The 16,501-nt window shown below is 42.7% G+C and overlaps 1 protein-coding gene across 1 annotated transcript in view; it reads left to right on the forward strand.

The window, feature by feature from the left end:
• The window catches only part of GATA1 (GATA binding protein 1), a 28,685-nt gene extending 13,362 nt beyond the window's left edge, over window positions 1-15,323 (forward strand). The window contains exons 2-6 of the mRNA XM_087710793.1: window positions 5,048-5,247; window positions 7,201-7,593; window positions 9,431-9,576; window positions 13,506-13,631; window positions 14,686-15,323. Coding sequence (XP_087566919.1) covers window positions 5,085-5,247; window positions 7,201-7,593; window positions 9,431-9,576; window positions 13,506-13,631; window positions 14,686-15,000 — 1,143 coding nt within the window. The 5' untranslated portion in view covers window positions 5,048-5,084 and the 3' untranslated portion in view covers window positions 15,001-15,323. The remainder of the gene's footprint in view (window positions 1-5,047; window positions 5,248-7,200; window positions 7,594-9,430; window positions 9,577-13,505; window positions 13,632-14,685) is intronic.
• The last annotated feature ends 1,178 nt before the right edge of the window (window positions 15,324-16,501 follow it).

Raw genomic sequence — 16,501 nt, forward strand, 5'->3', positions numbered from 1 at the left:
TTTCCCCCCTCTTGCTGTTAACTGTGGGACAAAGCATATCCTGGCTGGTAGCATTTATTTATTTTTCTACCAAGCCCCTAGGATGCTACCCTACCAAGGGCAGTCTCAGTTCCTCTGAAAGGAAACCAGGCAGCTTCTGTGACTGAGGCCAGAGGCAAGATTGGAATTGGGAATGGGCCCATTCCGTGCCCATAGAGAGTTTTTTGGTGATTCTGGGATGGATAAACCGTGACCCGTCAAAACCGCGGAGGACAAAATCGCGCTCGACGAAAGCGCGCATTTGACGTCATCACAGCGCGACGAAAAAAATTAAAAATTGAAATAAAATTAAAATTAAAGCAAGCCGATTCACATAAAGGTAAGGGTTAGGTTAAGGGTTAGGGTTAGGTTTAGAGTGTTAGGTATGGGGGGGTTAGGGTAAGGTTTTCGCTTTATTTTTACATTTATCGATCACAGCGCGATGTTTTCGTCCGCTGTGATGACGTCACGTACGCGCTTTCGTCCAGCGTAGGTTTAGCGTTAGGTTAAGGGTTAGGTTTAGGGTTAGATTTAGGGTTAGGTTAAGGGTTAGGTTTAGGGTTAGGTTTAGGGTTAGGTATGGGGGGGTTAGGGTAAGGTTTTCGCTTTATTTTTACATTTATCGATCACAGCGCGATGTTTTCGTCGCGCTGTGATGACGTCACGTACGCGCTTTCGTCCAGCGCGATTTTGTCGTCTGCGGTTTTGTGGTGGAACCTGTTAAGTGAACTCAGCCAGTTGTGAATTAGAATAGAATTCAATTCAATTCTTTATTGGCCAAGTGTGATTGGATGCACAAGGAATTTGTTTTTGGTGCATACGCTCTCAATGTGCACAAGGAGAATAAAATACATTGATCAAGAATAAAAAGATAGAACACTTAAGTGATAGTCAAGGTTACTAATACGCTATCAAATCATACTAGGAAACTAATAAAAACAATATAAATTGAAAGATACAAGCAACATGATTATAATCGTAAGTGGGGAGAGATAGCTACTAGGAAGGAAGAGACGAATAGTAATACAGTCTTAGTAGATAATTTGGCAGTGTTGTGGGAATTAGTTGTTAAGCACAAGGACGGTCCTTGTGTCTAGTTGTTTTGGTGTGCAGTGCTCTATAGCATCGTGTTGAGGGTAGAAGTTGAAACAATTTATGTCCAGGATGTGAGGGGTCTGTAGATATTTTCACAGCCCGCTTTTTGACTCGTGCAGTATACAGGTCTTCAATGGAAGGCAGATTGGTAGCAATTGCTTTTTCTGCAGTTCTAATTATCCGTTGAAGTCAACTTAGTTAATAAATGTGGCTAAGAATGAGCTACGAAGCCCATCCAAAGCATGCTTGAGGAAATTCTGTCTCAGTCCCATCATAAGCAGGAAAACCATCGATGACTTTCTCAAAGATTGATCATGGTTAAGACAAAAGGTGGGTATTTCTGATCTGTGTGGTTGCATCACCGTCATTACTGTTTTATTGCAAACAAAACTTTGAAAGAAGTGTGGGCAGAGAAGAGAGGCTCACCCTAAGTCATTTATTTATTTATTTATTTTATACAGGTGCCCATCTTACTGAAAGCAACTCTGGGTGATGTGCACAGGAAGTCCTCCTGTGAAATTCATGACTAAATGGGGATTTTTGAACCGGGGTTCCCCAATGTCTGACACATTGCTTTTCTGCATTATGTTCAGTGCAATAGTAAATTTCCATTACGGCACACATGGACACACGCATACCCACAATGCTAGTGCAGAAAAACACACTTTAGGGGGAAGGAACATAATCAGATGTGCATATTGTTATCTGAGAAGAAAGCACGCTCTGAAATGAGTTGTCAGTTCTGAGAAAGAGATCAGAGAGAAAGATAGAAAGAGAAAAGTAATTTGGATGCTTCCATTTCTTAATTTCGGGGTAGTTTTAAACCGGGAATGATGTTGCTAGTATCAGGATAGACAACTGCACCCTCTGCTAAACAAATAATTCCCTCACCACTGTCAAACCATTCACTAAGGCTGCATTACTATTACTATTAGTCTTCTCATCATTCCTATCACCCATCTCCTCCCCACTTATGACTTTTGACTGAAGGACTGTAACTTTGTTGCTTGTATCCTTATGATTTATATTGATTGTTTCCTGATTGCTTATTTGTACCCTATGACCATCATTAAGAGCTGCACCTTATGATTCTTGATGAATGTATCTTGTCTTTTTATGTACACTAAGAGCATATGCACCAAAGACGAATTCCTTGTGTGTCCAATCACGCTTGGCCAATAAAGAATTCTATAATGCTGACTTATAGGCACGTGACCCGTCAAAACCGCGGTTGACAAAACCGCGCTCGACGAAAGCGCGTACCTGACGTCATCAGCAGCGCGACAAAAAATTAATAAATAATTAAAATTAAAATTAAAATTAAAATTAAATTAAAGCAAGCCGATTCACATAAAGGTAAGGGTTAGGTTTAGATTTAGGGTTAGGGTTAGGTTTAGGGTTACGTTAAGCGTTAGGGTTAGGGTTAGCGTTAGGTTAAGGGTTACTGTTAGGTTTAGCGTTAGGTTAAGGGTTAGGTTTAGGGTTAGGTTTAGGGTTAGGTTAAGGGTTAGGTTTAGGGTTAGGTTTAGGGTTAGGTTAAGGGTTAGGTTTAGGGTTAGGTTTAGGGTTAGGTTTGGGGGGGTTAGGGTAAGGTTTTCGCTTTAATTTTAAATTTACCGCTCACAGCGCGATGTTTTTGTTGCGCTGTGATGACGTCACATACGCGCTTTTGTCCACCGCGGTTTTGTGGTGGAACCTATAGGCATGGCTAATGATGATACATAAATAGGGAAAGTATATGTCTACCCTGAAGTACCCATAATATACAGTACTTACCATTTATCATCTTTCGAAAGGAGAATTGTTAATCCACCAGACTTATGCTAATGTCCCCTCTGTTTTGTGCAAGCAGGATATTGTGCTATGGAAAAGGGATTTTTTTTTGGATCAACTTATTACGAGTTCAAAAGTTTTATTTCTTTTAAAACAAACATTTCATCATTCCTCAATCAGTAAGACATCGAAGTACAATTTTTTGTATGTCAAAATAATTCTAGTTTACCACCAAATTCTTGTCTAGCCTAATGCATACCCCTCCCTCCCTCCCCCCTCCCCCCAACTCCCCTCCTCCCCCCCCCCCCGAACTTCCCAGAACCCGTACACGGTATGGATTTTTAACAAACACAGTCTAAAATCTATTGAAAAAAAGAAATAAAGAAATTAATGACATTCTACATTGACCTTAGCTTCTTCTTGCTGAACTAACTTTAAACAATTTAAATCATTTCTGATCTTAAGCATAGGCTAACTGGAATTTCTTGGTCCCGTATTTATTTTGTATATAGTCAATCCATTTTTTCCAGTCTCATTTATATCTCTCATTTGAGTGATCTTTAATATATGCCGATATTTTAGCCATCTTGGCTAAGTTTATTAAGAGCATCATTTCAGCTGATAATTGGGGATAATCCAAAAGAGAGAAATATTGGTTACTTTTTTACTTTTTAAATCAGTGCTTGCATCCTTAATTAGTCCAAAAAGGCCTGGCCAGTTCAAAATTTGATTGTCACATCTTATGTCTATGACAATCAACTACAGAAAGCAGGGATCACACAAATTATTGTCTGCAATTTCAGAATACAAACTGAAGATATTTATCGTAACAGATATAAAATGATGAGAGTAAAGAGGAGATTGATGAGAAATCATATTATAAATAAAATAGTGGGAGATAAGAGCAGTTTCTCAAGCTATTTTTTTTCAAATACAGAAAGGATTTTGATAAAGTAGAACGAAAGTTTATCAGGAATATGAATTATTTCACCTGGTTGATTAGTTTGTTGAAATATAAGCAGACCCTATAAGAAACAATGGGTAATTTAAAACACAGTTCAGGAACAATAATAACAAGCTGGAATATTCCTAGAGCGGCGATGGCTAATCTTTTCCGGAATGAGTGCTCAAAGTGCAAGCACATGTGCAAATGTGCTCGCCCCCCCAACACCCGAAATGCAATGCATGCGCCCACCTCCACACATGCACATGCACCTCACCCCCACCCCTACGCCCCCACCCCTACGCCCCCACCCCTGCAGATGCTCTGCCCCTGCGCATGCTTCCCCCTCATGGGCTCCACTCCCGTGCATGCACGCCAGAGACCCGACAATAACCTGGCTATTGGGAGGCCTGCGCACACGTGTGGTGGATCTGAATTAGGGCAACGGCTCGCATGCCCACAGAGAGGGCGCTGGGTGCCACCTGTGGCACGCGTGCCATAGGTTCGCCATCACAGGCCTAGAGGACAGAGAAGGGTGACAATGATGGTAAGGAGTTTAGAGTATGAGAGAAGTGTGAGAAACAGTTGTAGGTGATGGTACACTTTCCTTTCCCACAGAAGAGGGAGAGACTGGCTAGCTAATAGATTGATAGATTATATTAGTAAATTTTCTCCTATGGGATGTTCCAATAATGAACCTGGCATTAGACTGATAGAACCCCCCAAGTGCCCGCTGATTCAAACATTATAGCCTGTAAATTGCGCCATCTGGGGAGACATTTTGAAAACCATTTATTTTGAAATTTTCACATTACGCAAGGAAATGGAAGATTTTTCAGGAAAAATTAGTCTTTACCTCACCATATGCTTTACAAGTTCTATAGGGAAATTTAAAATTAAAATCCTTAAAAATTCAAAGTTTCATAAGTGAAGAAATAGATCCCAGAGTTCCAGTTCCTATCATCCCTCTAAGCAAATGTTTTTGCAGCCTGGGCAAATTTAAGAAGTCTGTGCGGACATCAGCTCCCAGAAATCCCCAGCTAGCATGAATGGCTGGGGAATTCTGGGAGTTGAAATCCACACGGGTGAAAGTTGCCAAGGCTGAGAAACACTGCTCTAAGTACTAAATTCTGAAATAATACTTGATTGCAACGATAGTATTGTTATACCTAGTATTTTCTGTTTTGTTTGACAGCCTCTCTCTTTTTTTTAATGTAGGTTTATCGTTTGCAGAAGAAAGTTCTAAGACAAGACAATGGATTACTCCGGTCAGGATTCTGCCCCACAATACATGGAGTCCTCTCATTTGCAAGGAAATGACGATTCAGACCTTTTCTTTACGAGTCCTGATGGCATTGATTGCAATGCTGTGCCCACTTATTTCCCTCGCATGCCTGAATCCTACAGGCACTCTCCAGGTACGTGTGAATCAGTGGTGGGTTTCAAAAAAGTTTGGAATCTCTTCTGTAGGCGTGGCCTGCTTTCCGGGTCCACTGGTGGAACCTCTTCTAACCGGTTCGGTAGATTTGATGAACCGGTTCTACCGAATAGGTGCGAACTGGTAGGAACCCACCTCTGGTGTGAATGTAACAACTGGAACAACTCCATTGAAGCCATGGATAGATGCTGTATTTTGGAAACTAATCTGTTTTTAAAGAAAGGCTTGGACACCTCAATTTCGTCTGCAGCTTTTCCCCAATTTAAAGTCATACAGAGGTTTACACTAAAGCCAGTGATGGTGGTCATTGTAGCCTAACACATGGGAGGATATCATCTTAGAAAATACTCTTCTATTCAATCACGGGTGGTTGTGCAAATCTGTTGTGTTGGCAAAATTGCTCACTAAATTGTCAAAATTATTTTTGCTATGGCTTCCTTTGCTACAAGCTAGATTTGAGACCCAACATTACAAAGCATTACAAAGAGCCGAGGTGGCGCAGTGGTTAGAGTACAGTACTGCAGGCCACTTCAGCTGACTGCTAACTGCAGTTCGGTGGTTCAAATCTCACCGGCTCAAAGGTTGACTCAGCCTTCCATCCTTCCGAGGTAGGTAAAATGAGGACCCACACTGTGGGGGCAATATGCTGACTCTGTAAACCGCTTAGAGAGGGCTGAAAGCCCTATGAAGCGGTATATAAGTCGAACTGCTATTGCTATTGCTAAATGAATTCAGAGTTTAGCACTGGTTAGTCTTAGCTTTGATTAAATTCTCTTGTTAGGCTCCTTTTTTAATCATAATATTTTTGCTGTTCTACATAATCTCAACATTGTTGAGCGATTCTGGCTGCTTGGCTGATATTACCTAAGTTCACACGCTATGTTCAGTTTAGTGAATTGTATAAACACAGCCATTGTGGTTTATAAACCGGAGTTTATGGCTAAGTATGCTGTGAGTATAGCCAGATAATGTGATTTATTCAACAAGCCACATTAAAAAAGATTGTGGCTTAGCATTGTGTGTACACCCTAACTGTTATTGTTGTGTTTTCCTACTGTAGACTGTTTTTTTTCTGTTGCAATCTTTTCCAAACGTAACTGTTAAAGCCTCATCATATTGAATCTAAAAACCTGGAATTTTAATATAAAGAATTTTAGACTCTATAAAATACATAGAAATGCAGAGATACAATGCACATACATTTGTATGTTTGTGTATATATACTTGTGTGTGTGGCAACCATACTTTCCTTTCCTTTCCTGTTTGGAAATCTGTCAAGTTTTTCTTCAAATGTTTAAGTTTAAGTTTAATAAACTTATATGCCTCCCAATCCCGAAGGACTCCGGACGGCTTACATAAAAGAACAATTTAAAAAGTACTAAAAAGTTTTAAAAAGTAAAGAAACAAGGCAGATTAAAAACACAACACACTCAACCGTAGTGGGGCCCGACCTCAATTCAAGAGGTGAACAGCCCCAGGCCTGCCGGAAAAGCCAGGTCTTAATAGACTTTTTGAAGGCCGCGAGAGTGGGGAGGGTCCGGATCTCAGGGGGTAGATCGTTCCATAGGGCCGGAGCAGATACAGAGAAGGCTCTCCCCCGAGGAGCCGCCAAACGACATTGTCTGGTTGACGGCACCTGGAGAAGGCCCACCCTGTGAGATCTTATTGGTCGCTGGGAGGTATGTGGCAGAAGACGGTCCCATAAATGCAATCAAAAGTAGGTGCATTTGTTGTTCAGATTAGACTGTGGAAACCATGCAAAGCACCTTATCTACTACATATTAGGCAGGGTACTTTTTCTTAGTCTACATGCATGCAAACACATGCTCACTATAGTGTTGTTATTTCTTGCATATAATTATATCACCATCACCATCATCACCATCATCATCATCACTACATATGCTACTATTATGTTCCATCTCTACAACAGTGCGGCAATTATACCCTCTTCTCAATGGTTTGCAATGGGGGGACAGCCATCCCTACAGCACCGCAACCTGGGTCTCCAGTGCCTCCGGGAAAACCCACACCGGACTTCCTATCTACACCTCTGCTACGTCCTCCTACCACACCCTGCACTCACCACCTTCTCCCAAGGACCTTTCCCCCGATGGCAAGAGCAGCCCCAGATATTTGGAGATGTTGAAGACGGAACGGATCAGCCCCACTCACGCTGAACTGCTGCCCCTCGGGACCTCAACTGGCACAGCCCTAAGTCCTTACGCTATGGGACAGGAGTATGGATATTTCCCGATGCCTGGAAGCCCGCTGGCAACTGGATATTCCCCCAAACTCCGAGGGACAATGCAGCTCTCTCCCAGTGGTGAGATCTTCGGTTGGATATTTTGGATGTTATAAAATAATTGCGGGTTTGGTATACTAGGACCCTAATCACTTTATGCTAAAAAAAAATGTGCCATATGCACAGCATTAACATACAAAAAAAACCCTGGAGTGTATTTTTATGGCTACTATGGACATGGATTTTAATTTTAAAAAATTATTCTTAGTTTCCAATGTTAGCAAATCCGGTTATGTAGCAATTTGGATTTGATTCTAAAAAGATGCTTTGCAGCGGTCTGAGAAATGAACCTAACACCTATCTACAATAACTTAAACCTGTGTCTTTTCCAAGCACTGCACACTGGATTCTCTAATAGCAATAGCTGTATTCTAAGAATAATACGAACAGAAGAAATTCTACCCAAGTATAATTGCCTAGTGTCACAAATTATTACATTATATAATGAGATAAAATACACATTTCCCAACCTTAATCTTGTTTTGGTTACCCTCCTCCCTCCTGCCATGATCCCAGGAAAAGATTCAGCTATTGAACAGATTTGCAGACAGCTGTTACCTTCATAATCTTGCGCACACCAAATCTTTTTGAAATTAAATCTATTAAATCCATAGCCTGGTTCCACCACAAAACCGCGGTCGACTAAAGTGCGTGTGACTAAAGCGCGGTAACAAAACCGCGCCGTCAAAACCGCGTGACAACAGCGCGCCGACAACAGCGCGCCAACAGAAGCGCGCTGTAACATAACCCTAAAAATAACCCTAAACCTAACCCTAAACCTAACTAAACCTAACCCTAAACCTAACCCTAAACCTAACCCTAAACCTAACCCTAAACCTAACCCTAAACCTAACCCTAAACCTAACCCTAAACCTAACCCTAAACCTAACCCTAAACCTAACCCTAAACCTAACCCTAAACCTAACCCTAAACCTAACCCTAAACCTAACCCTAAACCTAACCCTAAACCTAACCCTAAACCTAACCCTAAACCTAACCCTAAACCTAACCCTAAACCTAACCCTAAACCTTACCTTAAGTTAAATTGCGCTTCTGTCGGCGCGCTGTTGTCGGCGCGCTTTTGACATCACGGTTTTAGCGCCGCGGTGTTGTCGGTGCGCTTTTGACGTTCGCGGTTATGTCGTGCCACGCCATAGCATTGCCCCCAAGAGCTCCACAATGCGATTTCTCCCATTTGGAATCTCATGAGGGCAGACCTTTCCTGCTCTACTGTAGTAGAGGTGCTTCCTGAACATTGCAACCTTAAGAGCAGATGCCACTCCAGAGAAAGTCCATCTGCAACTAAATGCAAGATGATGCCCGTCAAATGCAGCAGGAGGTCCTTCCAAAAGCTTTCATGATTGAACAGGTCACGATTGAGCGATGAGCCACGGTGGCGCAAGGGGTTAGAGTGCAGTACTGCAGGCTGCTTTTGCTGACTGCAATTTGGCGGTTCAAATCTCACCCAGGCTCAAAGTTGACTCAGCCTTCCATCCCTCTGAGGTGGGTAAAATGAGGACCCAGACTGTTGGGAGGCAATATGCTGACTCTGTAAACCGCTTAGAGAGGGCTGTAAAGCACTGTAAAGCGGTATATAAGTGTAAGTGCTATTGCTATTGCTAAGTGCTGGTTAAGCCTTGTATATTCAAAGCAGAATCTTCTTCCTGATTTGACAGCTCGTTCCACAAAATAGGTTTTACCAATTTCTTGCCCTCTCTTAAACTGCCCTTCTCCAGAACAACATTATTTCAACAAGAACAACAATCTTTCCTAGAAGTGAAAAAATCACATCGTATCCTTCCACCTGAACTATCATGTTATCTTCTACTTGAATGTCTGTTTCCACTTCTTTCCGCAGAGGCACGTGAGTGTGTGAACTGTGGAGCCACAGCCACCCCACTGTGGAGGAGAGATGGCACTGGCCACTATCTTTGCAATGCCTGTGGGCTCTACCACAAGATGAATGGCCAAAACCGGCCCCTCATTCGGCCCAAGAAGCGCCTGGTAGGTCAACATTCGCTCTCCAGCAGCTGGATCCTGCTCACCCTTTTAAGAATTCCATCTCAACATTGCAACTCTCTGCTTATTTAAATAGCGTCGTTTTTTTAAAATACATGCTCTTTTAAATACAGCAAATGATTGTAGCAAAACCTGGCACCCCAAGACCAAGCTAAAAATGGTTGTCCATCCGGTTCCACCACAAAACCGCGTTCGACTAAAGCGCGCTCGACAAAACCGCGTAGCTGACATCATCACAGGGCGACAACAGCGCGGAGACAGAAGCACGCTGTAAACGCTAAACCTAAAATTAACCCCTAAACCTAAATCTAACCCCCCTAAACCTAATCCTAACCCTAACCCTAAACCTAACCCTAAACCTAACCCTTAACCTAACCCTAAACCTAATCCTAACCCTTAACCTAACCCTAAACCTAACCCTAACCCTTAACCTAACCCTAAACCTAACCCTAACCCTTAACCTAACCCTAAACCTAACCCTAACCCTAAACCTAACCCTAAACCTAACCCTAACCCTAACCCTAACCCTAAACCTAAACCTAACCCTTAACCTAACCCTAAACCTAATCCTAACCCTTAACCTAACCCTAAACCTAACCCTAAAGCTAACCCTAAAGCTAACCCTTACCTTAAGTTGAATCGGCTTGCTTTCAAAGCGCTATTTAAAGCGCCCTTCTTTCTCCGTGCTCGCTGTTGTCGCCCTGTTGATGACATCAGCGACGCGGTTTAATCAGGCGCGCTTTAGTCGAGCACGGTTTTGTCATGCCACGGTCCATCCATCCTCAACTCAGAATAAATGTCTGTTTGAAATGGAGAATCGTCTGGTGTCAGGAGTGAAGTATCCCCCTTTTACAGGGCAGTGTGCTCCTGTGTTGGGAACCATAGGAAAGGCCTGGCTACTTTCTGCCAATGTCCCTTTCACATTTCAGCGTGATGGGACCTTGAGCCAACCCTCTCTTGATGCTTTTACAAGGTGGGCAGGTGATAGCTAAAGTCCTTTGATATCACATTGCCAAGACTTTATAGGTAATAAACAGCTTATGAATTGGATCTGGAAGATCTTTGACAATCAGTACAGAACTGGGTTTTCAAACACTAGTTGAGAAATATACTGTCAGGGTTCCAAGTAATACATCCATAGAGAACAGAACTCCGAGGCAGGTAGATTCCTCAAATAATAGTTTTATTGGATTTATCATATTGGCACAGGCTGGTGTAAACCAACTCTGAATGTTCCCATGGTTTTCACCTAATTAAAAGTAAAAGTTTTGTCCCTTCCCCAAACAATCAGTCACATGATTCAATCAAGGTACGTGCAGTTGCCTGGTAACTTCACTCCTCCTCTTTCCGACCACCTGTGGGAATGTCCTTGGTTCTCTGGAGAAGGGATTTTGTTTTGACCACAAAAACTTAGCTATCTCTATTCCACCCTCCCTATCCCTCAGCTCCAGTGTGACAACCTTGAAATCTCAAAATGGCCTTAGTCAGTTCAGTTTAGGGTTGACATATATTTTACCAGATCCTACTGCGAATTTACTGTATGGATTAAGTAACCATCATGTGGTCTACTTGGGACTTTGGCTTCAACCAGCAGAAATTTCTGTAGATGTTTAGATTTTTTTTTAAATTAAATATTCTGAGTTCAGTGTTGAAAGGGCATTCCATGATCTGCCATGGTTTTCTTCCAATCAACTGAACAAAATCTCAATGCCTCCTCTTGGGGATATATATCATATCAACCTTGCTGGGAACAATCACAAAGTTAGGTTTATGCCTCTCTTTGGAAGGAGAAAGGCATTATAGACATTGCTGTCTTTCTTCCCAAAAACACATATGTAAATGAGTGAATCTAATTGTACTGTTGGCTCCTCTTTGAGATCTTCGCTACGCATAAGAGGTCTTCCCTCCCACCCAATTCTTACTGCCCTGCTGTATTATTAGAAATTAAGACTTTTAGCACAACAAGGAACGTTGTCACTTTTCTCATCTCGTTAGGAATCTGTGGGTTTAAAAAACCTGACTTCTAATAGCAAGTCATGGATGGTTTGGGGACAAATAAATCAGGAAGTGAGACAAGAACTTTTATTATCTCTATTACAAAGGAACAGAACAGGAACAGGAAACTTCTGACCTCAGCAGATACAATAAAATTCAGTGTCATCTAGTGGCTAGGGAATAGAGTGGCCAGTCTCTTGCTTTCACAGACATGTTAGGTTTATAGGTTATAGGTTTATTTCATTTATATGCCGCCCTATTCCCGGAGGGACTCAGGGCGGCTAACAAACCCAGGGGAGGGAGTAATGCAAACAAGGCAAAAACAACGAACAGGATACAGAGAGAAATTTAAAAACAATCAACAGTCACACAATTTGAGTGGGGAAGGGAACTCGTCAACCTCAGGCCTGTCGGAACAGCCAGGTTTTAACGGCTTTACGGAAAGCCTGAAGGGAGGTGAGGGTCCGGATCTCCGCGGGGAGCTCGTTCCAAAGGGCCGGAGCAGCCACAGAGAAGGCCCTCCTCCGGGTGGTCGCCAATCGGCATTGGCTGGTAGATGGAATTCGGAGGAGGCCTAGTCAGTGGGGTCTTTGGGAGGTAATTGGCAGCAGGCGGTCTCTCAAGTACCCAGGTCCAACACCATGAAGGGCTTTATAAGTGACGACTAGCACCTTGAAGCGTATCTGGAGACCAATAGGCAGCCATATAAATGTGCAAACATTTATATATTTATTCAATTCTATAGCTGCCCATCTGAATTAATGACTCAGCGTAGCATACAATTCGAATATATACAGTACATACATACATATATACATACATCCAGTGGTGGGATTCAAATAATTTAACAACCGGTCCTCTGTCCTAATGACCAGCTGGGTAGGCGTGGCTTGGTGGTCTTGTGACTGGGTGGGTGTGGCCAACTCAATGTCACTCAGGTCAATGGGCGCTTCGCCTTAGCTGTTACAATGTAATAAGGGTTAACCGAAGAGGCACTTTCTGTAAGCAGGTCAATAAAGATTAGGCTAGAAACAACACCAGAATGTTTCCTTCCTGCCTTCCTTGCAGGATTAGCCCTGTAAAGTGGGGAAAAAACAAAAGGAGATTTCTTCCAACAACCGGTTCTCCGAACTGCTTAGAGAGTTACCAACCGGTTCTTCTGAATAGGTGCGAACTGGCTGAATCCCACCACTGCATACATCTCACCATAGTCTAAATCCCTGGTTAAGCTTACCATATCTCTTTAGTAACAGAATTCAGGTTGTACTATTAATTACAGCAATTGAGACTGTAATTAAAATTGGGGAGGGGACAGGATCTGACCACCAATTACATCTCAGTTGTTTTGATTTGTTGGGTACCTTTGCAACTAACTAGACTCCCCTGACAATAACTTTAAATGCAAAACATACTCCAAATTTTAGTTTTTACTATTTTAAACTTCAGAGTAGGGAGAAAAATATTGAAGTTGGAGAGAGCCATCAAAAAGGGGGGGGGGGAGAAAATATATCAATGATTCAATATTTATAGCAATTGCTCTTTTCAGAGGTAAACTATTGAATCATAATAATTAAACACATTAGATTTTAACATTAACTCTCTGAGGAGGATGGGTGGTTGAGAAGTGTCAAATATAAATAAATACATTTTCATGAAACAGCCTATCTTTTTTAAAAATGAAAAACAATAAAGAGAAAAGTGACATTATTTAAAATTATTTAAAATTCTTGCAAATATCTTTTAAGGTCTAGCAAATAATTTTGATTTCACGGACCTCTGCGAGAATCTTGGGGAATCCCCAGGAGTCCCTGGATCACACTTTAAGAAATGTTGCTCTAAAGAAACACAATGGGCCCTGGGTATCATTTTCAAAATTAATAATGTGAGTATCTATTTCCCCTCTTTGTTCCACCATGCAGATTGTCAGCAAGCGAGCTGGAACGCAGTGTAGTAATTGCCAAACTACTACCACAACTCTTTGGCGCCGCAACATGAATGGAGAACCCGTATGCAATGCCTGCGGCCTCTATTACAAACTGCACAATGTAAGACAATAGGAAGAGAGTGGAGGAGGGTATATGTACATGAAAGAGAGGGGCTTGAATGTATGAGTGGGAGTTGGTTGCTTCCAGGAATATATTGAAGAAGGCTCCAAGGGTAAAAGATATGAGTGTTTATTGTCCTTATATGTCATGTAGCTCCACACTGTTTTGCTGGTACCCCAAACATTTAGCAGACAAGAGGCATGGACCTTAGATTTAGGCTGAGAGACTAACATCATAATGTAATTGTATTGTTTAAACGTATTACAATAACATAATATCTCTGAATATTATCCCCAGATGAATTTTCTCTGGGATTTTATTTATTTATTTATCTATCATCTATCTATCTATCTATCTATCTATCTATCTATCTATCTATCTATCTATCTATCTATCTATCTATCTATCTATCTATCTATTTATTTATTTGTCTTGCATGCCGCCCACTCCCGGAGGACTCCGGGCGGCTCACAAAAGACAAGGGAAAGGGGGGAAATGAGACAAAGACAACATATTAAAAACAAAACCAACATTCACAATTTCCGTGGAGGTAGATGCTTCTCAGCCCCCCCCCCCCAGCCTGTTGGAACAGCCAGGACTTGGTGGCTTTGCGGAAGGCCGGGAGGGTAGTAAGGGTCCGGATCTCAACAGGGAGCTCGTTCCAGAGGGCCGGAGCTGCAACAGAGAAGGCTCTCCCCCGGGGAGTCGCCAGCCGACATTGGCTGGCAGATGGAATCCGGAGGAGACCCAACCTGTGCGATCTAATTGGTCTGAGAGAGGTAATCGGCAGGAGGCGGTCTCTCAGGTACCCAGGTCCGATGCCATGTAGGGCTTTATAGATAGCGACCAGCACCTTGAAGCGGATTCGGAGACTAATAGGTAGCCAGTGCAGCTCGCGGAGGATAGGTGTAACGTGGGTGTACCTGGGTGCACCCACAATCGCTTGCGCGGCTGCATTCTGGACTAATTGGAGTCTTCGAACACTCTTCAAGGACAGCCCCATGTAGATCTTAATTTCACCTTCATTTTTTTTCCTCATATTGATACCATACAGGTGAATCGCCCCTTGGCAATGCGCAAGGATGGGATTCAAACAAGGAACCGTAAGGTCTCTTCCGCCAAATCCAAAAAGCGCAAAGGAAATTCTGGGGAAACCGCAATGCCCGCAAACACATCCTTGGAGATGATGCCCTCTTCCTTGATGGGGGAAGAAGCTGCTGCCCTTTATCCTCTCAGCCCCATGATGCTACCAGGACATTTGCTCCCCTTTGGAACCAATCCTCATTTCCTAGGATCTCCGACAAGTTTTCCTCCACAGGCTTCCCCCGTCCCACATGGTTCTCCAGGTGTGGTCTCCGCTCTGGTGTAAACAGCCTTGTAGCCTGTGCACGCACACACACACTTTTTACGCACACCGAGACTTTGGGAACGCGAGGAGGGAGAAGAGTCTCCTAAACAAGGATAGCCTTTCGGCATAACTCCATTAACAGTTTGGGCCACTTGAAAATGGTTCCTGTGGGTGAGAACTGAGATCCCCCCAGGTTATCAGAGCAGGCAGAAAGTAACAGTGGGGAAATTCATATAAATAATGGAAGAGCTGGTGATTAAGGGGCAAAACTGTTTTCTGGGAAGGCAAGGGATCCTTTTGAAGGACCAGGACGGATTGTGGAAAGCTCCCCCACTCCCTCCCGGGGGGGGAAACAATTGCTGACTATAGAAAAAAATCATGGGGAAAAAATTAGGCTCACATTCTGGTTCCCAGGATCAATACTTTTATGTGTGAAAGTTGAATTGTTTGTTGCTTTCTTAACTCAGGAAGTCCTCAAAGTTTTGCCATTTTATTATACCCCTTCATCAACTGTTCATGCCAATTCGAATGCAGACTGAAATAAGGTAACAATGCTCTAATAATCCAACTTGCTACCCCACTCAGGGGTGGGATCCTACCGGTTTAACAACCGATTCGCTGAGCATACGCAGTTCAGAGAATGCTTACCTTCCGGGTAGCTTCTTGGGAAGGAAAACAGCTGAGGCACGGCAATCCACTCTGCCACGCGACTCAGCTGAGAAGATAAAGGTAGGTAAAGCGCAGGGGCAGGCAGGTGGGCCCACCTGAACCAGTCTGAACTGGTAGAATCCCACCCCTGATCCCAGCCCTCCAAATCTGTAAATAAATCAGCTCCGTGACTATTTTCTTTCCTATCCACTCTGCAAGATATGCATTGTAACCCCGATGAGTATTTCTGACCCCAGAAACAATCTGTACCTGCTTCTCCTTACAACTAAGCATTTCTTGGCACATGACATTTGTGAAAGCACTGTGGATGTGGGTGGATGTTTCACCTTGACTGCATGGCTATAGATCTATCCCAAGAATTTCTCCACCATCAGCTCCACTATTGTCACCACTTGGCTTATGGAATTGGTCCATCATATCAGCAGGAAGCATCATTTTGAACATCACCATTTACTTCACGTTTGGGAGGCTGACAGATACAGAACTCCGGTCTGTTGCTTGTGAAAATTAGGGTCTTACTGACTCCAGTTAACCACCCGATGGAGAACTGATCCTGCCCTTTTCATTTAGACATTCACTTTGGTTATATTTTAACTTCCCTATATGATCAAGCCTCTGGTATTCTCCATACGTGACAAATCTTGGACATTGCAGAATGACCATTTTGAAGGAACGCCCTCCCAAAGGTTAAAGCTTATTTGTCCTCACAATTTTTATTCCAAGGACTCGCTTGTCAAATACATATTTTGTGCACCAGCAGTGTGTTTTGGGAGTTTGGTTCCTTCTTTATTTGAAATAGGGCTCCACTTTAAAACTGCTTACCCCAGCAATAGTTCTAAACCAAGAAATGGAT

Source organism: Thamnophis sirtalis, unplaced genomic scaffold, assembly GCF_051295495.1.
Source record: "Thamnophis sirtalis isolate CommonGarterSnake01/CBP01778 unplaced genomic scaffold, rThaSir2_p1.2 scaffold_3, whole genome shotgun sequence".
NCBI classification, from domain to species: Eukaryota; Metazoa; Chordata; class Lepidosauria; order Squamata; family Natricidae; genus Thamnophis; species Thamnophis sirtalis.